At 41.2% G+C, this 23,207-nt stretch overlaps 1 protein-coding gene across 2 annotated transcripts in view; it reads left to right on the forward strand.

Moving 5' to 3' along the window:
- The window catches only part of DNAJC11 (DnaJ heat shock protein family (Hsp40) member C11), a 62,143-nt gene that overhangs the window by 15,869 nt on the left and 23,067 nt on the right, over nucleotides 1-23,207 (forward strand). Inside the window, exons 1-4 of one of the 2 annotated variants that reach the window (XM_051988666.1) lie at nucleotides 2,066-2,188; nucleotides 3,157-3,286; nucleotides 5,642-5,715; nucleotides 12,672-12,773. In XM_051988666.1, the coding sequence (XP_051844626.1) occupies nucleotides 2,081-2,188; nucleotides 3,157-3,286; nucleotides 5,642-5,715; nucleotides 12,672-12,773 (414 nt within the window). In that variant the 5' untranslated portion in view covers nucleotides 2,066-2,080. Of the gene's footprint in view, nucleotides 1-2,065; nucleotides 2,189-3,156; nucleotides 3,287-5,641; nucleotides 5,716-12,671; nucleotides 12,774-23,207 lie in introns of those variants that run through there. The other variant, XM_051988667.1, reaches the window with a different exon arrangement.

The following is a 23,207-nucleotide window of genomic DNA, read 5'->3' on the forward strand; positions in this document are numbered from 1 at the left end:
TATTATAGACTTTGGGGCAGCAGAGAAGTAGAATGGTGCATTGAATAGAATCAGGAAGACCTGGGGTCACAACCAACCTCTGACAAATATTGGTTTTGTGCCTGACTGACTCAACTTTCAGCTACCCCCAAGTGACTTCCTAAAATTCAGTTATTGAGAAATTGCTTGCCTCTTTGGGTGGAAGATGGAAAGGCTTCTACAAGCCATATGAAATGATAGTTTGACCCCACTCCCAAAAGGAAAAAAGTTCAGAACAGGATGAAGATGGAGGGAATATTGGGAAATTAGTATGGGCACAGTTTAGATTAATTCTTGAAGTTAGAAAGAAGAGCACCCATGACACTTAATGCTTTTATTTATTGTACAGGGAAAGAGCCTTTGAAAATCATGGTTTAATATAGAACAAGGTCCATCCAACATTTAGAAAGTACCCACCATGTGCTAGGCACTTTGCTATAGACTTTGGAAATGGGTGGGATAAGCCCTTAAGGAGCTTACATTCTGCTGTACATTGACTGTAATACAAGTCAACCACTAAGGGGAGGACCTCATACCTCAAGATATCACAGGAGAGAAAATAGAATCACTTTTGCTCAAGCTGTGCACCCTAAAATTTATCAATAATTTCTGATTTAAGAATGTGAGTGACCCTAAAAGTGACCCTTCCCACTGATGCTCTTCATTGCCTTATTTTGAAATTCTCCATCCAAAGTTGCCACAGAAATTTTAAGATTACATAAAATTTCTATTTTTCCAATGTTTAAATAGACTCACCCCTATGAAAATATTTAGAAATTTTCATCCTAGAAATTTTTCTCAAAACATATCAAAATTACTTTAAATTTTCTTTTTGAGGGAGTGGGAGGATTGAGAAGCAAGGCATTGTATTACCAGTGGAAAGAATGTGGGATCTAGAACAGTAATAATTGACTTTATTTGCTGTTTTTAAGACTTGTAAAGCACTTTACACAAATTATTTTATTTCAGTCAAATAATAAACATTAATTAAATTAAAATAAGTTTTTTTAAATCATCTGAATCGAAGACCCTGGGTTCATCCTGGATTTGCTGCTGACCACTTTGTCACCTTAATTACTCTCTGGGTAGTAGGGCTGGTAGACTTGGATTCAGTTCTACCTTCCTGCCAACTATGTCACTTTGGGCAAATGACCTTCTCTGGATCTCAGTTTCTTGATCTGTACAAAGAGAGGATTGGGCTTGACTTCTTAGTTCACTTCTAACTTAATCTATACTCTTTGGTGGTTGTTGTTTGGAGGATTCTTTTAGTCACATCTGCCTCTTTCCTTGGCAAAGATGCTGGAGTAGTTTGCCTTTTTCTTTAGCTCATTTGACAGAGGAGGAAACTGAGGCAAACAGGGTGAAGTGACTTGCCCAGGGTCACCTGGCTAATATTTGAACTCAGGAAGAGGAGTTTCCAACTCCGGGTCCAGCTGTCTATGCCCTAGTTTATTGCCCTATCTTAAGTAGGGATGGGAAAAGAGAAATTATGGCTATAAATTGCATTTTAATTTCTGTTGAGAAGTTGTACGATGGTCTTCGAGTCTTCATGAGTCTGTGAACCAAATAGTCTATGGCTTTTCTTGGCAAAGACACAGGAGTGGTTTGCCACTTTCTTCTCCAGTGGATTGAGGCAGAGATTAAGCAGTTTGCCTTAAACAGTTGGGAAATGTGGGAGGTCAAATTTGAATTCAGGTCTTCTGACTCTGGGCCTAGCACTCTTGTCTGGTGAGCCACCCAGCACTCAGGTGTCCACATGTATAAGAACAAGCAGAGCAAAAGGAAAGAACATCACCGAGAAAATCTGAAGTAAATGTTTCTCTGATAGGCTATCCTTGCATTTGTTCTCCGTCTCCTGAGTTTGGTTTCTGCTTTTAGAGCTGTTCTCTAGGACCTCCTGGCCCCAGGGTACAGGCCGTGCCCAGAATACTGACACAATGCCAGGCGCCCTCCCCTTGCCCAGGCCTGACATTCTGTCACCTGCTGTCAGGGGCCCAGAAATGCGCTTCTGCCATCACGACTGTGGAGCTGCAGTGGGGGGCGGGACTGCTGCTCCCCATGAATGCGCCCTGTTGCCAAGGCCCCAGGGCACCACCAGGCAGATCTGAGTAGTCCAGGCTGCCCCTGGATCCTAAAACCTGCAGCGACTGCAGCCCTCTTGGGGCCAGAGGTTTGATGGGCCGGGTCTTGGGACAGAAACAGGGGAGGGCTGCTGCTCTCCTCTCCTCTTCTGGTTTCAGAAGAGTTCATGTTTCATGTTATTTAAAATGTTTCCTTTGGAAATGGGGCTCAGTGAGCAGGGCACTCTGCCCAGGGGTGGCGTCCCGCCTTTTCCCTAGGGCTGCTTCAGAAGCAGGCGTCCTGATCTCTCTCTGGCATCAGGCCCAGGGGGCTCTGGAGGAGAACGTGAGGCTGGGGACCTTGCGCAGCCCTCCCTCACTTCATCCCAGTTCACTTGCATGTCACGGCATCAGCCCCCATAGTGGTACAGGCGATAAGGAAACCTTAGCTTGTCCTCCAAAGGGCTGAGAGCAGAAGGGGTCTTGTTGGGGAGATAGAATGAAGGGGAAATCATGCCTGGCGAGTTCTCCTAAGGGGAGACTTAGGGACGGATGTTAGTTTTATAATTCCCTTCATTGTCGATGTTTGGGGATTAAAATTCACAGAGGTTCTCAGTGCCAGAACTCGGATTAAAAGCATGGCATTTCTGCCTAAGGATAGGCAGTTGTTTGTTTTGGGGTTTTTTTCCTCTGCCAGTACAGCCCGGTATTGGGGGCATATTGGCTTGCCTTCCTTCATCTAACTTAAGATACAGCGGAAACCGATCTCTGTCGTTTTCCCTTCAGACTCAGAGCAGATTGAACCAGTGCAGAGACAGGAATTTCTTTCCCTTCTCCCCTATAACCATGCATCCCATCAAGATGCAGTCACTATTGATGTACATAATTGATCACGTTATTAACCTGTGCAAAAAGCCTTATTACGGTAATAAAGCCTAACTTCATTATACACCATATTTAGAAGAGCTAAATGTGCTGGGGAGCGGCTGACAGGTTCCCATTTCGGGGCTGATTCTGATGATGATAATGTTTAAATAGCATTGATCGTCCTCTAATTGAATTTCTTTTCTTTCCATAGGCCTCTTCTGAAGAGTTAAAAGCTGCCTACCGGCGGCTGTGCATGCTTTACCATCCAGACAAGCACCGAGACCCAGAGCTCAAATCACAAGCCGAGCAACTGTTTAACCTTGTCCACCAGGCTTATGAAGGTCAGTCGGGGTCTTGGTTGTGTTAAAGCTGCCCCGGTAGCAGATATTGGATTTTCATAATGCTTTCACTGAAGAGCGTGGAGGACGAGGGTCCTTGGTGGTGTTTGAAGGTGGTGGTTGCTTCATGCCTTCTCGTGACTGACTGAGTCTTTGAAAATGCAATATTTTGCTTTGGAAATCAATATGTGCCCAATAAGTGGAAAATAAGTGCACAAGCTGAGTAAGAGGCCAGGTTTTGAATTGTAGGGGGAATCAGCTGCTTTTAAATTGTTTACTACAGTTTTCTTCCAGAGGGAAACACTCAGACCAGAACTATCTAGGCTGGCAAGTGAAGGGATGAGTTGGTCTTCTAAAAGAGAATCTAAAGTTGACCTTGACCTTTCGAGTTCCATAGCTTCTGGGGGAGGAAAGGCCTCCTGGAACATGGGGAACTTGATGATGTTGAGAAAATTCAGTCCTAAGAATGAGAATGCTAGCAAGCCAAAGGCTTTTGTCCTTATATATGATTTATGTCACAAAATGTTTGTTGTGCTGAGTTTTCTTGTGGTGAAGTATTATGCTTGGATTTAGAATTTATCCGGAGCAAATTGGCAGTAACTCATGCCAGGAATACATTTAGTGAATTGTGAGAGCCATTCTCCCATAATTAGACAGGCTAAAAACGAGAGGACATGTTAGTCTATGAAATAGAGACTTTTCATTGTACAAATAAAAACATATCTTGTATCTCAGTTTATAATTTTGTCTAAAAAGTAGATTTTAATGACCAATGAAAGTCAGGCAGTGGTGAGTGATGTATTTGCATCGCCAAGACAATGTAATCTTATCAGACTTAACTCTCCAGTCAGAGGCAGATGTTTAGAATCCATTTATAGGAAGGGCTTGATTGAAACTGCCTTCCTGTGATTACATTCTGTTATCTGTGTGGCTGAATTAATTTTACAGTTGTCTGAATTATTGATATAGTTTGTGTGCAGCATTTTGGAAATTTGGGAGGAGTAACTGAAACATAAGAGAGTTAACAGCAAAGCCCGACTGGCTCTTAGAAAAGTGCTGCAGCAGCAAGCCTGGCACCCAGTGGTTTAGCCTAAAGGGAGACAAAAGCAAAATTGTGAATAAATGATTCCTTATTAAATCCCAGAGATTAGCTAAAGAAGTTCGGTGCTGAGGGTTTTGAATGGTCAGCATTTCTTTCCTCCATATTAGATTTCAACATGAGCAGAATCATTTGCATGTTCCTTTTTTTAATTAGGCCTTAAAATATATGGAGTGGTCTGCAAAAAAAAGTCAAGGTCTTGTGTAGAGACCTTGGTGTTGGGGCATGGTGGGAAGGAAGGGCCCGGGTGTCCTGGGTCAGTGGTGGCCAAACTGGATTTTGATCTGACTTTGGGCAGTTGTGTTCTTTAAGGGAATGCTCATCTTTCATGGGATCCTAAGTTTAGAATGAGGAAGAACTTGAGAGATCATTTCACTCCCTTCCTCTCATTTTACAAATTAGAAAACTGAGGCCCAGAAAGAAGGGGGCCCCTGACAGTAAGTGGCCAAGGTGGGGTTGGGCTCCAGCCTTCTGCCTCTGCACCTAAGGCTCACTGTCCTGACCTCTTTCACTGGCTCTCATTCTTCTCGAGAACAGCCTGTTTTCTCTTATGTTACGTTACATAGCAGACACAGCTGGCACTGTTGTGACAAGTGCTTTGCCTGACTGACAAAATTATTTACAAATAAGTGCTAATGCTACAGAAAAACATGGACTGCTTAAGATGCTCCAAAGGGCTGCTCAAGGAGAAAATTACCATAACAGTTGCAAGTTGGCTGCAGTCCCTGTCTTCAGTTCAAACAGGCATCGGGGCACCCTCATGGCCTCATGGGAGACCTGACACTTGGTAGCTTTGTGCCCTGGGCAGATTGCCTCTCTCAGCCTCAGTTTCCCCAATTCTAAAATGGTCATCATTGGAGCTGTAATGCCCATCTCTCAAGAGTTACTGTGGCTCCCCAGATTTTCAAGGGCTTTGCAAATGTTAAAGCTCTTTGGCTGAGCCAGCTATTAGCATTATAATTGAGGTTTCTTTAGAAGTTTCATTAACTTTTTTATATCTTTGGTATAGCCAAATAGATATAAAAAAGTAAAACTCTTTCTCCTGGTGGTTTGATAGAACTAATGCATTTTCCCCACCTTGGGGCTGCCACCCAGGAAGCTTCTTCAGCCCTGATAAAAACTGACTCCATTAGTCAATTAGAGCCACCCATAAGGATACCCACTATAAACATGTGATAGATTTGTGTGGGGAAATCACCTCTGGGAATTTACAGAAGAGAAATCTTGCACTTTGTAAACATGTGCCTTTTAATTTGCAGTTCTCAGTGACCCTCAAACCAGGGCCATCTATGATATATATGGGAGAAAAGGACTGGAAATGGAAGGATGGGAGGTAAGAAAAATTACATGCATTTTTAAGATTGATTAGGAGTTTTTAAAAATCTGTATATGTCCAGCATTCATTAAATGGCTATCTGATACCTTCTTTCATTCATAAATGGAGTTTGGGGAGTTGGCAAAACCTGAGTAGAAGTCAATAGGAAGATAAATATTCAAAATAAGCTGTTAGAGACAGACTTTTTCAATGTCATGTAGGTTTTTTGGTATATGGCTGCTTAATGTATTTCTCTTTCTCCCTCCCGGCCCCCACCTTTTTGGTGGCCATATGTGCCCCATTCTTGTAAGGACAGGAGAGTTGTCATCATATATCCTGACAAAGGGAGGGGAGAAATGGAGAGTAAAGAAAAATTTCCTCCTGCCCCATTTCCACCACTGCTTAATAAGAACCAGCAGTGCTTTAGGCAGGATTACTTTAGTTCAGGTAAGAGTTAAGTCTTAGTCATTTTAACAGAAAATTTCAGCTGTAAATGCTCCCCAAATTCCCACATCTTCATCAGCTTCTAAGGGGAACGAGGAAAGAATCTCATCTTCATTAAATTCTTTATATCTAATATACCACTGCAAGTAGATGTCATTTTTAAAATATAGGCTGATTTTTCACCGTACCATTCAGGTCCCAGGGAACACTGGGTCTCTGGTTTGTATCTCCACTTTCATTGTTAGGTTTTTCATTCCAAACAACATTACTCTAAACTTCCAATTAGAGTGATGGGGATAAGGTTTTCCTGGCAAAATATTTCATGGCCTCCCTAGTGCCGAAACAGAATGATCTCATCATAACAAATGCACCCAGTAACGACTGTAAAAATATTGGCCAAGTCACAGGTGGTGAATGCACCTTGGAATAAGCCTTCAGATAAATATTTATTATGAAATCTCTTTAAGGACAAAGCAGAAAGAGCCCAGTCAAGTTCTCATCTATCAGAGTTGGCTTGCTTTATGTTTCATATTGATGCTACACCATGGGACAGTGCCTGCATTGCAAGATAAAAATGCCTTCAGCAAAGAGTCCGGGAAGATCCCTCCCCAGGTATTAGCTCTGAGATGTATCAGAGCTTAACATACAATAGGTAAATTGAACCCATTATTTATACTGTAAAGGAAAAGTCTCACTGAACTCAAGCTCATTTTATGGAGCCTGGCGTCAACCTTCCTTCAAGGAATTCCTACAGCTGGATGAATTGTTTAATATGAGGACCGTCCCACTTCAGTAATAGTTTTCACTCCAGGGAGGCAGCTGCATTCCCTTCATGCTGTTGCCGGTATTTTGAGCACTATTAAACTTTTCCAGTTGCTGAGGGGTATTCATTTACTGCATATTTGTTAGGATAAACATATGGGTAGTCAGTGAAGGATGCCGAGTTCTCTTAACACCTTAAATATCTGAAATGCCTTTCATCTGAGGATCTCAAAGCACTTCACAGCCACGATTTGGAAATAGCTTCCAGCATCTGATAGCTCAGTAATATCATTTCCATATAATTAAAACTAAGCTTTCCACATATGTAGTTTGAATTTCTCAGGCTACACAGCACACTGAGCCCTTGCTCCTCTTGAGAAATTCATGCTTTTTTCTTCTTCTAAGACAATTCCTATTCCCTGGCAGATTGCCATAAGCTTGAGATGTTACCATTCCCTATTTGCAAAAACAGCTCCTTCCATCCATCTTGTCATCTTGGACCTGGAATTTAATTAGTGATGCTTTTGTGGTACCTGTTCAGAAAGTGGAAGCAGTCCTTTTTCCTGAATGACTGAAACTCAGCTTTGAGCTGCCCAGAAGAAACAAGAGGGGGTTTTGACAAGCTGCAGAGCCTCATCTCCAGCAGACACGTGGTCAGACTGAAGATTAACATGGCTTTTTACCCTCTCTCAGCTCTTCTGCAATCAGATTTTCATTCAGAGACTCTGCTCCCTGCCTCTGCCTTTGCTTAATCATATTTCTCCAGTCTTTCAAGAGCAGGAATCTGACCACGGTGTTCCTTTCCTCAAGAACCTTCCCTGACTCTTTATTACCTTACGATAACATACAAACTCCTCACTTAGATATGTAAAGCCCTTTTAAACTTGTTTTACATCACCCATTTCAACTAGATGAGCCTATTCCTCCACTTCCTCTCAAAGGCCTCTATGGCTTTGTCTTTGGGTTAGCCCCCATGCCAGGAATGTCCAGTCTCCTTATCTATGCCTCTTGGAATCCCATTCTTGGAGTTCTTTTTTTTTAATTTTAATAGCTTTTTATTTTAAAAATGTATGCAAAGATAATTTTCATCATTCACCCTTGCAAAACCTTGTTACACATTTTTCTCCCTTACCCCACCTCCTCCCCTAGATGGCAAGTAATCTAATATATATTAAACACGTACAGTTCCTCTATACATATTTCAACATTTATCTTGCTGCACAAGAAAAATCCAATCAAAAAGAGAAAAAAAGTGAGAAAGAAAACAAAGAGCAAGCAAACAACAACAAAAAAGTAAAAATGCTATATTGTGATCCACATTCATTTCTCATGGTCCTCTCTCTGGGTGCAGATGACTCTCTCCATCCCAAGTCTATTGGAATTGGCTTGAATCACCTCACTGTTGAAAAAAGCCACGTCTGACAGAAGCAGCTACACCCAAAGAAAGAACACTGGGAAATGAATGTGAACTATGTGCATTTTTGTTTTTCTTCCCGGGTTATTTTTACCTTCTGAATCCAATTCTCCCTGTGCAACAAGAGAACTGTTTGGTTCTGCAAACATATATTGTATCTAGGATATACTGCAACATATCTAACATATATAAAACTGTTTGCCATCTAGGGGAGGGGGGAGAGGGAGGGAGGGGAAAAATCGGAACAGAAACGAGTGCAAGGCATAATATTGTAAAAAAAATTACCCTGGCATGGATTCTGTCAATATAAAGTAATTATTAAATAAAATTTAAAAAAAAGAAAAAGAAAAAAGCCACGTCCATCAGAATTGATCTTAATAATCTTCTTGTTGCTGTGTACAATGTTCTCTTTGTTTTTTACTCACTTCACTCAGTATCAGTTCATGTAAGTCTCTCCAGGCTTTTCTGAAATCATCCATCCATTTCGTAATGGAATTTCTTTAAGGCTCAAATCAAGTTACAATTTCCTCATGGGAAGCCTTTCCCTAGTTATTAGTGATCCTTCCCTCCTAGAATTATCTTATGTTTACTAATCTGTTTATATGATGTTTTTCCCTCAAAATTAGGGCCTTTTTATTTGGGGAGGAGGTTTTCTTTTCCCAGTTCCCTCATTAGGAGAAAGCTTTGTGTGTCGAATTGAGTTCTTCTTAGTCATACTTTCTTGCCATATCTTTCAATCTAGTCCAGTAGTAACTAGAATAACTTCTAAAGATAGAATAATTTAAGAGAACATAACTCTTTTATCCCTTCCACTACCGCCACCATTCCCCATAGACTTTCTTTGAGTGTTTATATCAATAACTACTGAATTTATATTATATTCAGCTACTCAGTGACATTTACAGTGACCAGTTGCTGTGTATTTTCCCTCAGCCTATCTCCATGTATCTATAAGAACCCAGTACTTGAAGAGCTATAAGTGACTCATATGAAAAAGCCCATTGAGGTTCTCCCTGAGTTGTGTATTCTTGTAGAGGTTATAAATGGTCAGAGTCTGGACTTCAGGGCTTCCCAGGCCCAGGTGGAGTGTTCTCAGGGCAGTGGACGGGTAGCCAGACAGCCACTTTCACCTTCCATTGAGCCCTGCCTAGGTGCCGGGTTTTGTACCTTGTATAAAATACAATGATCAGATTCAAAGGAACTGACACCTTTAGAACATTTTCCTCTTTAGGGTATCACGGAGTGTGTCAGAGGAAAATGAACTTAGAGCCATTAATCCAAGCCTACAAAGGTTAAGTAGCTCAAGTTCTTGACAGCCAATCTTACCCTTCTCTGACAGCCTGGAGCCTGGCATTTGCCCGGCCCTGGGCTCTTTGACAGATAAGAAACTTTAACCCCCAAGTTTTCCTGGAACCTTCAGAGGTTTGGTGCGCACCTAGACTAGTGTGCCTGGCTTGTGCTGGGGCTAGCTGATGGGCAAGTTCTTCCCTCTGCCTTTTGTCTAGCAGCCTAGAACCGTCATTAGACTATCATATTTTTTGCTAGAGGAAAAATAGCCTGCTACCCATAGGCCTTACATAGGAGTTCCTCGTTTGTGAAACCAAGCAGTCAGACTCCTGGGCCTCCCAGGGCCTTGGGGGCTGGAATTGCTCAGATCCCAGGAAATGCCTGTTCTCTGTGCCCAAAAAGATCCTTTGGTCAGGGATCCAGATCAGGGCACTGAAAGCAGTTGCTGCCCTGCCCAGAAGGTTATTATTTGGAGATGGTTTTGCTTGCCTTCCAAGAAAATGAGCAGTTTATTTTTGTTTCAGCGTTTTTTTATTTTTTCCTTTGAAGATTATAGGATTATAAGGTCATTTTTTTGCCAAGCAGGAAACTATCAAGTCACAAACTTATATTAAACATCTACTAACTAGCACCCTGCTAAATGCAGAGAAAAGCAGAACCAGTTCTTGTTTTCAGAGCTCATGGAGAAGACCGCATGCCAACAGCTGCATACAAGCCCCATGCTGAATCGATGGGAGATTGTCTCAAAGTGAGGATGCTAGCATGAGGGCTGGGGGGGAAGGCCTGGCAGAAGTGGGCTCTGAGCTGAGATGCCAGGAAGCCCGAGGAGGGCTTCAAGGATAGGAAGGACTTAGAGCATGAAGGGGGAAGAGCGCACGGGCAGTGCTGGCAGGAAGGTGCCAGGCCCGTAGGGGCAAGATTGTGTGGAGATGATGCTGGAAGGTAACAGGGAGTCACGATAGATGGAGGGGAGGCTAGCGACGTGGCCAGTTTGGCCGGGCAGAGGAGAGAAGGGAGAGCGTGTGAGATGAAGGTAGAAACAATAGGACTGAGTGGTTAGAAAGGCTGAGGGAGAGGTGAGCCACCTGGCCAAGGCCACACTCGTGGCACAATGATAGCGTCAGGGCTAGAACCAGAACCTCTGGCTCCAAACCAGCCCTTTTACCCCCAACCTACAGAGAAGGGAAAGAGAAAAGAGACTGAGGAGATAATGGTAAATCTGAAAAAAGGGCACCTGGGTCTCCTTCAGTCTAAGATCAAGCTACTCAGAGAGTAAAGCTGCTATAAATAGGAATGCATGTTCCTGGAGCTGAACAGGCTGCAGGATGAGGATCGCTGCTGACATCAATTAAATATAATCTAAATAGTGTATTTTGTGAGGTCACAAGCCTGTCAAGACAATCACATAGGTTCATTTTGCCATTTAAAACGTGTTCCCTAGGTAACAATTGAAGCAACCCATCTCTCTATGTCCATCTGTCTTTGTGTTAGCATGGGTGTGCTCCAGGACTTCAATGAGGATTTGTGTTTTTTCAGATATATTCATTTCTATCTGTGTGTGTGTGTGTGTGTGTGTTACCACAGTTTCTCTCTATATCCCTCTTGCCTCCCCAGAAGCCATTCCATAAAAGATAGTATTTTTTAGAAACAAAGAAAAAAGGGGAGGGATCAGCACAATTGATTAGTTATGAGCAGCCCTGTGAACCTCCATCTCAGCAAAAGGGGCTGAGGCTAAGTGGGAAGAGTCTACCTGTTCGATGAGCCATGAATATTCCCAGTCATTTTCCAAGAACATTTGTTAACTCTGCTCCATATGTGGCATTATCCTGGGCATTGGGGATACAGAACTAAAAAAAAAACCACAGAGGCAGTCCTTTGCCTTTAGAAGCTTACAGTCTATATGAATACCATGGAATATTATTGTTCTGTAAGAAACAATCAGCAGGATGATTTCAGAGAGGCCTGGAGAGATTTACACCAACTGATGCTGAGTGAAGTGAGCAGGACCAGGAGATCATTGCACATGGCAACAACAAGACTGTACCATGATCAGTTCTAATGGATGTGGCCCTCTTCAACATTGAGATGATTCAAACGAGTTCCACTTGTTCAGTGATAGAGTCGTCTACGCCCAGAGAGAGAACTGTGGGAACTGAGTGTGGAACACAACACAGCATTCTCATTCTCTTGGTTGTTCTTTGCTTGCATTTTGTTTTCTTTCTCAGTTTTTCTTTTTCTTCCTTGATCTGATTTTTCTTTCTTATGCAGCAAGATAACTTCATAAATATGTATACATATGTTGGATTTAACATGTATTTTAACATATTTAACATGTATTGAACTACCTGCCAGTTAAGGGAGGGCGTGGGGGGAAAGAGGGGAAAATTTGGAACAAAAGGTTAAGCAAGGGTCAATGGGAAAAATTACTTATGCATATGCTTTGTAAATAAAAAGCTTTAATTAAAAAAAGAAGAAGAAGCTTAAGTTTTCTGGGGGAGGAAACTTGTACCAAACAAGTAAAAAGGCACAAAGTGATTAAAGCTGAAGGAGATGGGAACACTAGGACTGGGGAAGATCAGTTTCTTTTATGTGATTTGATAAGATGCCCACCTTTGGACACCTCTCATTTCTTCTCTTTTGTTGTTTAAATTATATGACCATGAAGAGATCATTTGATTTATTTGATTTTTTTCAAGTTCCAAATTTGTTCCTCCCCATTGGGAAGACAAGCAATTTGATAACTCTTTAACTATGAGAAATCTCAACCAAGGGAAGACATTCATTCTGAACTCTTCCTAGAGGGAGAGGAGAAAATTGTTACTTTGGAGATGGTTGGGCATATAGAATGGAAGTCAGGACCCATGAGCTCTTTTCCTGATGTCACGCTTTCTTTCAGCCCAGCCTAAGGCAGAAGGTCACAGAATCTGAATTTGGGTGGGTAGATTTATAATGTTTCCCTGAAGCTTCCTAGGGGTGGTAGTGGAAGCTTGTAGAAGGGGCAGGCCGGCTTGGATTTCCTGGGGAAGAGGCAGGTACTTAATGTCTGGGTCTTTAATGTTTCCCACAGATTGTGGAGAGGAGGCGAACACCTGCTGAAATCAGAGAAGAGTTTGAGCGGTTGCAGAGAGAGCGAGAGGAGAGGCGGCTTCAGCAGCGCACCAACCCCAAGGTATCCCATGCCCGGGGGCTCCATGGGCCCTGGGGTCAGGGAGTGAGGGGGAATTCTTCCTTTAAAAATTCCGTCTGGGATGTGCAGGGGGTGGCATCGAGTTACTGTCTTTAAAGCAGAGTCCCTGATGGGAGCAAACGCAGAGAAGCAGTTTTGAGCCACTCGGAGGAAAGGAAGGGCCAGCCTTTGCCTCTCATAAATGCTAAGGGTAGATCCTGTACTGAAGCCCTGGAGCTTCCCCACTATCCAATCTTTTCCCTGACCTCATCAGCCACATTGCCACGTGACTCTCCAAGTACTCTGTGGTACCAGAGGCCCTTTGATGTAGGATGAGCAGAGTCTTGGCTCCCAAAGGAGGTGTGTGACCATTTAGAATTGGAGGGGATGGGGGTCGGGGGCAGAATAAACCCCAAGGTTCTTGAATTTCTTTTTCTTTTTCTTTTATTCTGAACTTAAATATAAAAAAGAACATTTCCATACACAGGACAACACAAAAAAGAGGGTTTTTTTTAAACCATGTCTCCATTTCATACTACTTGCTTTTTTAAAGAAGTAAATTCTATATCTTACATTCAAAACTGATCTGCTTGCTGTGCTTCCTCCTAAACAGTACTTGCTTCTCTTCAGTTCTGTCCAGTTAAAAAAACTATTTCTGAGATCCTTTTTTTTTTTTTTTTTTTTTTTGAGGCATCTATTTGAACAGCAACTATTGCAACTCTTTTTTTCCCTGTTTCCCCAATCTCCTCTGCCCAAATAGCTGAGAGAAAGAAAGGAAGAGAGGGATGTGGGAGGAAGGAAAGAAGCCTTGTGACAAATAATCCTAGTCAAGCAGAACAGATCCACACAGTGGCCATGTCCCAAAGTGTCAATCCACTTTGTATTCATCCTGTCTCATTAAGGGCCTCTGTTGTGGATCACTTGGTTGGTCCTTGCTTAGATAGAAATTCTTAAATCCTTGGGTTGTTTGTGTTTTCAGTGCTTATATTGTAAAACAATGTAAACAGTGTTTATAGTTATCCTTATATCAATTGATCTCCTGGTTCTTCCTACTTCATTCCTTGTTGATTGGCAACTGCCCTTTGAATCATTTTATGTCTTCTTATACCATCATTGTGCACCACAGTTAATTTCAGGTGTTCCTCATTTGTCCAAGAAGCCCCTAATATACTCCCTTAAATTTTAATTATTTTCTTTTTTCTTAAGTTTGATGTATTTCTATACCAAACTATCTGTATGTTTGCGTTCCACCCTCCTTATTCCTATTTCCCATGTTCTCAGGGTTTCGTTGACTGGCCAACAAAACGTCCCAGGCCAAGCCCCACTAGATCTTTGTTTGGGCTTTGATTGTTTCTGAGTGAATGTAAATAAAAATTGTTTCTGTTCTGACCAGAAACCCGAAGGGTCTTCCCCCCAACATTGATTTTTTTGGGACTAGGTAAAAAAAGGCCATTCCATATTCCTTTCTTGCCTAACCTTAATCACTGAATGGATAGTTTCCTCATCATACTGAAACCTGATAAAAACCTTAGTTTAAAAAGGCCCAATTCTCCCACTGCATCCAGGGCCATCTCCAGTCATTCTGATCTATATCTTGCCATTAGTCCCAGATGGCTATGGAGGAAAAAGGCTGGTGACCTTGCACAGCACTTCCTGCCTCAGATCCAATTTATTTGCAGGTCATGGCATCTCCTCCCAGATGTTGTGGTCATCTTCAAGAATGAAGGATAAATAACAGCAATTCCCTTGCACCCAAATATAAGAAATATCACTTGCTGCTTGCTGCACTGATATAACTCAGTTTGCTCTCTCTTTCTCTTCCCCCTCTTAAAATGGTCAGAACAGAATATCAGTCCCTTCCCACCCCACACAAATACCCCAACTATACTGATACACTTAGCTACTAACTTCCTTACTATCCTTTGAGGACATTAGGGTTCTGCAAGGATACTTGTTCATTTCAATCTCAGCCCCTTGCAGTTGCACTTATAAATCTCTTTCTGTCTGGCTTTTTCTGAATACTTATATTTGTATTTCAGAGGACCTACTCAGCTCTGGTCTTTTCAACAGAAATGCTCAAAAGTTATATGTTCCATTAAAGTGCAATTTTTCCTTCTAAGATTTTCCTCCATTTATAGGAAAAGTTATTCTTGGTTGTAAGCTTGTCTCCTTTGCCTTTTAGAATATTGCATTCCAAAATCCCATTCTTAATTGAAGCAACTATGTCTTGTGTGAGCTAGACTGTGGGCTCCTTCATTTTTAAACTGCTTTTTTCTGGACTTATGCAGCATTTTTTCTTTGATGTGGGAGCTTTGGATTTGGCCTGTGACATTTCTGGAACTTTTCCTTTTGGGGTGCTTTTCAAGAGGTCATCATTGTATTCCTTCTGGTTTTAATAACTCTGGACTGTATTCATTTATGATTTCTCAACTTAGAGTGCCCAGGCTTAAAAAAAAAAAAAATGCTTTTCAAAACCAAAATTAGAGTCAGAATCAGTAAACATTTATTAGACACCAACTCTGTGCCAGTGTACTTTGCTGAGTGCTGGGGAGACAAAAACAGACATTTTGGTCCCTTCCAGTGCTTCTGAAATTACCTCTCTTTGACCTGTTTTCCAGTCAGTTTTTACTATCAGATAGCTTGCATTTTCTTTTATTTTTTTCAGTCTTTTGGTTTTAAGATGTCTTATTTTAAGGAATCAGTGATTTCTTTTGAGTCAAATATAGTTTGCCTGTTACTTGGGTAAGATTTACCACTTTCTTTTCTAAGCAGCTTATCCTCCTAATTCTTTCCTCAAAAGCTTTTATTTCATTTTTTAGTCTCTTGCTTTATTTTTTTCTAGATGTTCATGTAGTCCTTATGGGAAATCTGTCTTTTCTTTTGAGTTTCTCTTTGCAATTATTATGGAGTTAGAATCACAATACATTTTGATTCTCATTGATGTTTTCTCTGATTTACTCATATCTCCAGCTTTGGTTCCTGAATTGGGGCTTTGTGCCAGGCCAGTGTCTGCTCCCAATTGTGTTTCTGAGTGTGGAGTCTTACCCTGGTTCCCATGGGCACTTATGGATGTTTGTCTCTCATTCTGAAGTCTCAAGATAGAGTGGCAGAGACCTCAGCACCCTTAAGGATCTGAGTGTTGCTAGGATTTCCTAAGTTGGGGCTTTCTGACCACCCAGGACTTTCTCAGGAAGAATTCTTTGCTCTTGCTACCTCTGGACACAGTCCTGTCCCCATCTGGGGTCACTCTGGTACTCACTTTTCTTAAGACAAGAACTTCCTTTGCTATTACCCGTGGGTAATTTTGTGGCTGATTTTTTTGTGCCATTCTGGAGTGGAAGATAGCACTTATTGTGATTTCTCATTGGATTCTGTAATTATCATTTGATTTGGCATGAACTTAAGGGTCCTGTTAGACTGGAGGGATGAACTGGGCAATCTTCCTTCCATTGAGGAAGCAGTCTTGGCAGAAAGTCCCAAATTTCACTTCTGAATTCCATTTTTAAAAAGATTCCCATCATTGGGACAGCTGGGCTTTAGGAGCACAAGCTTCAAAGTTTTTTAATTTGTCATCAACCAGAGCCCATTCCCTTCATTCATCCAAGTCACTAGTGAAGCATAAATTATTTAAACACAATGAATACTACCAAGCTCAGGATTCTATTTTTTAAACACCAAATTTGATTTTAATATTTTCCTTGCTGTTTTGGAAAAAATATATGAAGTTCCTTTTCCAACACAATGATGAGCAATTTCTAGTGTTTTGGGGTGCCAGTAATACTAAAAGGCTAATTCAACTTACCCAATCCAGTATCCAACTGTAGTCAGTAAGAGAGGCAATAGAAATAGCCAGCCAGAGCCTTGTCACAGCTTCCAGGACTGCATGGCAGGTAGCCCATATTATTATGTTGAGGAAAACTTCACTGCCAGAGGCAGCTGGTGGCACAATGGATAGAGCACTAGGCCTAGATTCAGGAGAACCTGGGTTTAAATCTGGCTTCAGACAATTACTATGTGGCCCTGGGCAAATCACTTAGCAATCTCTCTTTGCCTCAGTTTCCTCAACTGTAAAATGGAGGTGATAATAGCATTTACCTCACAGGATTGTCGTAAGGATCAAGTGAGATAATATTTACAAAAAGCACTTAGAATGATGGGTGGCACATGGGAGGTACTATATAAATACTTATTCTCATATTTACTTCCCATCCTCCATTCCATCCCTCCCCTTGGCTTTGGAATCTCACTAAAGGCTTTCATGGTCACCTCCCCTTCCTCTACCTCCCCCCATGCTTCATGGTGTCTTTCTCCTTATTCTAGTTTACCTCTTTTAGTGTGCTAAATCCCTTTTAGGATTTAGCCTGCTAATCAATGGCATATTTCTACCTCATGGGTGTATTCCCTTTCTCCTAATTAATTGTGAGTTCCACTAGAGAATTTTTCTTTTTCATTGTTGTTTGTTAAAAAAAAAACCCTTTCCTTGCTAACTATATGCTCTCCCAAATCTATTTCCTATTTACCACTCCAAATTAATCTACCTTGTGGCACAATGGGGAAAAGGTTTCCATGATCAGCGTTGATTCAGCAATATGAGCTTCTAGAAGGAAACAACTGTGTCTTATCTAAAATTCAGTCAGGTTCTTAATTAATGTTTATTGATTTGAACTAGAAGGAAAGTTTTCAGCCACATTTGAAGGAAACAAAACTTCTCATTAAATCTCACAAAACAAAACAAAATGGTGCCCTTGATGATAGCCAATATGGAAGTCTGTTCTTTTGATCATATAACTTCTAGAAAACTGATTTTGTTTTAGATCTTAAGGCTCTATCTATATAACTATTGGGAGTTCTCTTATTAGTTTATATATGGCATTTCCTAGCATGTTTGTGACAACAACACCTTGCCTTGTCTTCAGCTAACTTCACTAGTCAGTGTCCAATTTAGATCCAAGTTTATCTTTTGATCAGGTAAGAAGGAGAATTTTAGCATTTGAGGGAAATTGATGGAGTCTTTAGGGGTTGGTTGGAGACATCTGGCTCAGTCATAGAGCCCCTGATTTAGTAATTTGGGGCTTTGCCGCTAGATTTATGCTGGTAGTTTCCCCATCCTATATCCAGGGTCAGTGCATCTGTAGGGAAAACCAATTTGAATGATCTCTATTCAAAATGTGCTTATTGGAGAGAGAAAAAGAAAGAAAAAGAGAAGAGAGGAGGAGGGAGAGAGGAAGAAAAGAGCTAGTAAGAGGCCTGCTTACTGACTGTAGGATTTTTGCCATTTAGTCTGGAGCTTTGCTTCTTCAGTTGGAGCAATGAAAGGGAGAGAGCTGCATTGTAATCCTGAGCCTCTGTGTCCTGTGATAAAATTAGCCATCTGGGTGTTTACAGCAATTGCTTATTGGAATTCTATGGAAATGTGTCTCCAGGCCATGTTCCTGTGGAATGAGGGAGCACAGCTGTGATCATTTCATACAAGAACGCAAGTTATTTTAAAATTTCCAACATTTTACTACTTCCATAAAGTGCCTCCAAATAAATAAAACATTTTCTAACCAGAAATGTTGAGTGATAACCAGATGTCGGCTATGAGGCACTTTTTTTTAATCTGGATATTTTATTCTGTTTTAGAGTTTTGTCTTGATTTTCAAGATGTGCTAAAGGGTTTGAAAAGTTTGGGGCTTATGGGGAAAGGAATTAACTTTATGTTAAGGGTGGGAGCCAGAGAGAAATAGGCCCTTAGCCTCTGCCTGCTGTAGTAATTGTCATCGTGCAGTTACCTAAACTCCAGCCTGTGCCCTACCCTAGGAAGGAAGGCAAACAGAAATATGGGTACATGTGCTGTTGGAAGTTGAAGCTCGGCTGTGATAGTCTTTGCCTCCCTTTCTGATCAGGAGTCAGCCAGCAAGCATTTATTAGGCACCTATAATGTGCCATACATTGTACTAAGTGCTAGAGTACAAAGAAAGAAGCTCCCCCAAGGAGCTTATAGTCTAATGAGGGAGACAGTGTGCCAAAAAAAAAAAAGAAAGAAAGAAAGAAAAGAAGAAGAAGGAATCAGGGAAAGCAGTCCACAGAGGGAAGGCCACTGGTATTACTGGGAATTGGCTGAGACTTGAGGGAAGCCAGAGAAGCTGAGAGATAGAGATGAGAACCTGGCATGTGCCAGTGAAGGTGCCCAGTCAGAGATGTATGTCTGGGGGCGAATGGTGCAAAAAGGCTGCAAAGGTAAGAAAGAACAAGGTATAGAGGGTTTTAAAAGCCAAACAGAGAATGCTCTGTGTGATCCTGGAGGCAACAGGGAGCTGCTGGGATCGACTGAAGGGGACTGCAAGTGACTTGTGCAGTAAGGTCAGTTTAGTGGAAGCTGGACTGGAGTGAAGAGAGCTCCACTTGAGTCAAGGAGAATAACCTGCAGACTGATGTACTAGTCCAAGTGTAAAGAGATCCAGAACTGTTCCAGGGTGGGGGCAGTCAGAGGAGAAAAGGGGATATCTGTGAGAGATGTCATGGAGGTCGAAACCACAGGACATGGCAACTCCTTGGCCATGAAGAATGAGAGTGAGAAAGCAATGATGGCACCCAAGTTGTGGCCTGGGTGACTTGGGAAGCTGGTGGTGCCCTCCACAGCCACCCAGAAGTTTGGAGGGAGAGATAAAGAACTAATTTTTGTACATACTGAGTTTAAGATGTGTGCAGTGTTTCCCAGTAACGACTTGGCAGTGCGACACTGGAGATAAGGAGAGAGGTTGGGGCTAGACAGATACATCTAAGAATCATCTGTGTAAAAGTGATAGTTGGATCCATGGTCAGGTAAATGAACTCACCAATATAGGAGAAGAGAAGGCCCAGGACAAAGTCTTGGGGGGATGCCCACTGGTAATGGGTCTGACTTGAAGACTCAGAAGGATTAGGAAGAGAACCAGAAAACCGAGAGAAAATGGTGTGGGGAAGGGAGGCGGGAGGGGAGAAGAGCGTCCTACAGGAGATGTTTAAAGGGCTCTGGGAAAGCCCAGGCTGCTTTATTGTTGAGTCCTGCCTGTATGCTTGGTCCCTCTTTGTGGGACCGAAGGACAAGATTCCTTCATACTTGCAGATGCTTTTTACCCCAGTAGGGACTCTTGGTGAGCAGAATTTTAACCTTTGTCTTTCACCTCTTCAGCATCTGCTTTAGTTTGAACCTACAGTTAATCCCAGCCCCCTGCTAGTAACACCATCAGCAGATATTTATTTCAGTGACCATCATGCAAATTCTGTATATTCAGTGCTGCAGCCATCATTGTGGGGTCAAGAAAAAGAAAAAGAAGAATGACTGCAAAAAAGCTGCAACCAAGACAGTGAAAGTGATTTAATAAAGATGACAAGGGAAGTCAGTGACAGTGACTAGAGGACTTTTCAGTTTAAAATAGATGTTCCTCCATGGGATGGGGTCCTTCATCTAGCATCCACCTAATGTAATGGCCATCTAGATGCTCACCACCCTCCTAATTGTGACTAAGAAGAGTTCGGTAAACATTCAGATGGATTTTGAAACACACTATAGATGGTATTGGGGACCATTAACCAAATGTTCTTGTTGAACAGTGCCTTTGGGCCCATGATTTAATCAATTCAGCTAAAAGTGCTTAAAAAAAAAACTCAGGTAAAAAAGAGCTTTGTTCTGCAACTACATTTGTTCTAAGATCACTAACAGACAGGGGTCTTTTCTCCGTGCTATTAAAGAAAGATGGAGGACCAAAGGAAAGTCTTCCCCTCTCCCCCCATGCTGGATTGAGGCTTTCATAACACAGCTGTGTGAAGCAGAATGTAATTACTTTAATCTTTAGACATCAGGTTTCTAAACATTGATCCACTGATTACTTCTGTTCTCTCTTTTTGTTTGGTCATATGGGAATAAAACCCTTAACCCTGGATTTTTTCCTAGAGGGAGACTAGCTCAAGCTTGTATAGGGTAAAAACAAAGAGAAGATGAAACTGTCTTCTATTTCTTAGCTAGGGTTGAGGGAGAGAAAATTTACAGCTACACATGCAGTGTGATTCATTGAGATAGGATATATAAGACTGTTGGGTCCAATTTGACTAGTATGCTGTTCCTCTGGACCTCAGGATTCAGAAATAAGATCTATATTTAATTTGCATAATCTATCAGCATTTCTTGCTTTTTTGAGATTAAGATCATGCCACAAGGTTATTTTGCAACCTTTTCATTTCATATTGATTATGTTCACTCACTTCTTTTGTTAATACCCATAAATCTCAGCTCCCTAAGGACAATAGCCACTTTATAATTTCATAGAACATATTCAGGCCCAAGGACAATCCCTGACTTTACTACTTGCCTTATATAGAATAGAATATTCAGTTTAGGGTTGTTATTTAATACTTGATTGTTCATCTCTGTGGGTATCTGGTATTTTATTTTGTTGACCTCATGATATGATGCTTTGTTTCTAGACTGTGACATTAATTTCCTGGGTTATTTAATTTTTTTCTGCTGCTTTCCAAATATTACTGCATGAATTGTATTTACTCCTTTGCTGCTTTCTCCTTTTAAAATGGGTACATTTCTGATATGATTTCCATTATCTTTTTTTTAATCCAATTTCATTTGAAATGCTAATCAAAATAATATATCTAACCACATGTTCCATATAAATGCTAAATAATCACAAAAAGTTTACATAAGGATTTATAAAATTTTTTTTTATTCAATCAGAAGGATCAGGGCATTTGTATAGGGCAGGGTGGGAGTGAGGGGGGTGGTTATTTTGCTATTGTGGCTAATTGATACACCTCTCAGAGGGAGTTGGTGGTGATGACTTCAGTCTGGTTCTGTGGGAATGATTCTGAGGTCATAAAACTGCCTTTGTGAGTTGGCTGACAAGATAATTTTGCAAAAGAAGAAAAGCTGTTTAAGCCCATATGCTTGGTAGTTCTCAAAGGCAGCAAGGGGCAATTTACCGTATGTAGAAATAGAAGTCTGTTGGAATTGGGGAAACTAGAAAGTTTTCATATAAGTGAGAAGAGAAAAGAATGTGGTTAATCAAATGTCTAGGAAATTGCTACTACAGAGAGATAATTCTGAGGAAAAGACAGGGATCTCCTTTATTCAAAAATGCACATACAAAAAAAAAGGTCTCAAAGTAGAGTTAGCTTGCCCTTGAAGGGTTATTATTGAAGACCTTACCCGATCACCATGTCACTGTCACTGTATTGTATTTAAAGAGATGTGCCTCTCGACTCCTATGACCCTGTCCTGTACCTTGGCCACCCAAGAGAATTGAGAGGAAGTCCTAACTAAAATTTCATAATCACTCATTATTATGATAATTCCATGACTCAAACTCTGAAATTCCCTCTCTGATCGTAATCCTACCGTCTTATATCTCTGAGATCTTTGTTCTTCTACCACCTCTGCTATGGTGTTTTCTCTCTTTACAATGTTGATTCTGTAGTTAACAAGTCCAGGTATATCTTCCTCTGCCCTAGAATCCTTTCCTTCCATTGTCTTATCAGTCAGTCTACCAGTGCTTAATCTTGAGTCATTTTTGTCCCATCTACTTTCTCTGCCTTATTCTCATGTTGCTGAATATATCTTGGTACTATGCAGCCAAGTCCATTGATGTTATCTGTTCTTACCTGGGCCCTCCCTGCTGCACAGTATTCATTTTATTCTTCCTTGATTGTCTCTGTTGAGGCTGTTCCCAGACTTCACTGTTTTTCTCCTCTTTTAATTTTTTTTTTTAATTAAAGCTTTTTATTTACAAAACCTATGCATGGGTAATTTTTCAACATTGACCCTTGCAAAGCCTTGAGTTCCAGATTATCCCTTCCTTCCCCCCACCCCCTCCCCTAGATGACAGGTGGTCCAATACATATTAAATATGTTAAACTATATGTTAAATCCTATATATGTATGTATGTGTGTGTGTATGTGTATATATGTGTGTATATATATATATGCATATATACATATATACACATATTTATACTGTTATCTTGCTGCACAAGAAAAGTCGGATCAAGAGGGGGAGGGGAGGGAACCTGAGAAAGAAAACAAAACGCAAGCAGCAACAGAAAGAGTGAGAATGCTATGTTGTATTTCAGTTCCCATGGTTCTCTCTATGGGTATAGATGGCCCTCTTCATCAATGAACAATTGGAACTGGTTTGAATCCTCTCATTGTTGAAGAGAGCCATGTCCATCAAAATTGATCATCGTATAGTCTTGTTGTTGCTGTGAATAATGATCACTTTATTCTGCTCGTTTCCCTTTGCATCAGTTCACGTAAGTCTCTCCAAACCTCTCTGAAAACATCTTTTTGGTCATTTCTTACAGAACAATAGTATTCCATAATATCCATATACCATAACTTATTCAGCCATTCTCCAGCTGATGGGCATCCACTCAGTTTCCAGTTTCTTGCCACTACAAAAAGGGCTG

The sequence above is a fragment of the Antechinus flavipes genome, chromosome 3 (genome assembly GCF_016432865.1).
Source record: "Antechinus flavipes isolate AdamAnt ecotype Samford, QLD, Australia chromosome 3, AdamAnt_v2, whole genome shotgun sequence".
NCBI lineage: Eukaryota > Metazoa > Chordata > Mammalia > Dasyuromorphia > Dasyuridae > Antechinus > Antechinus flavipes.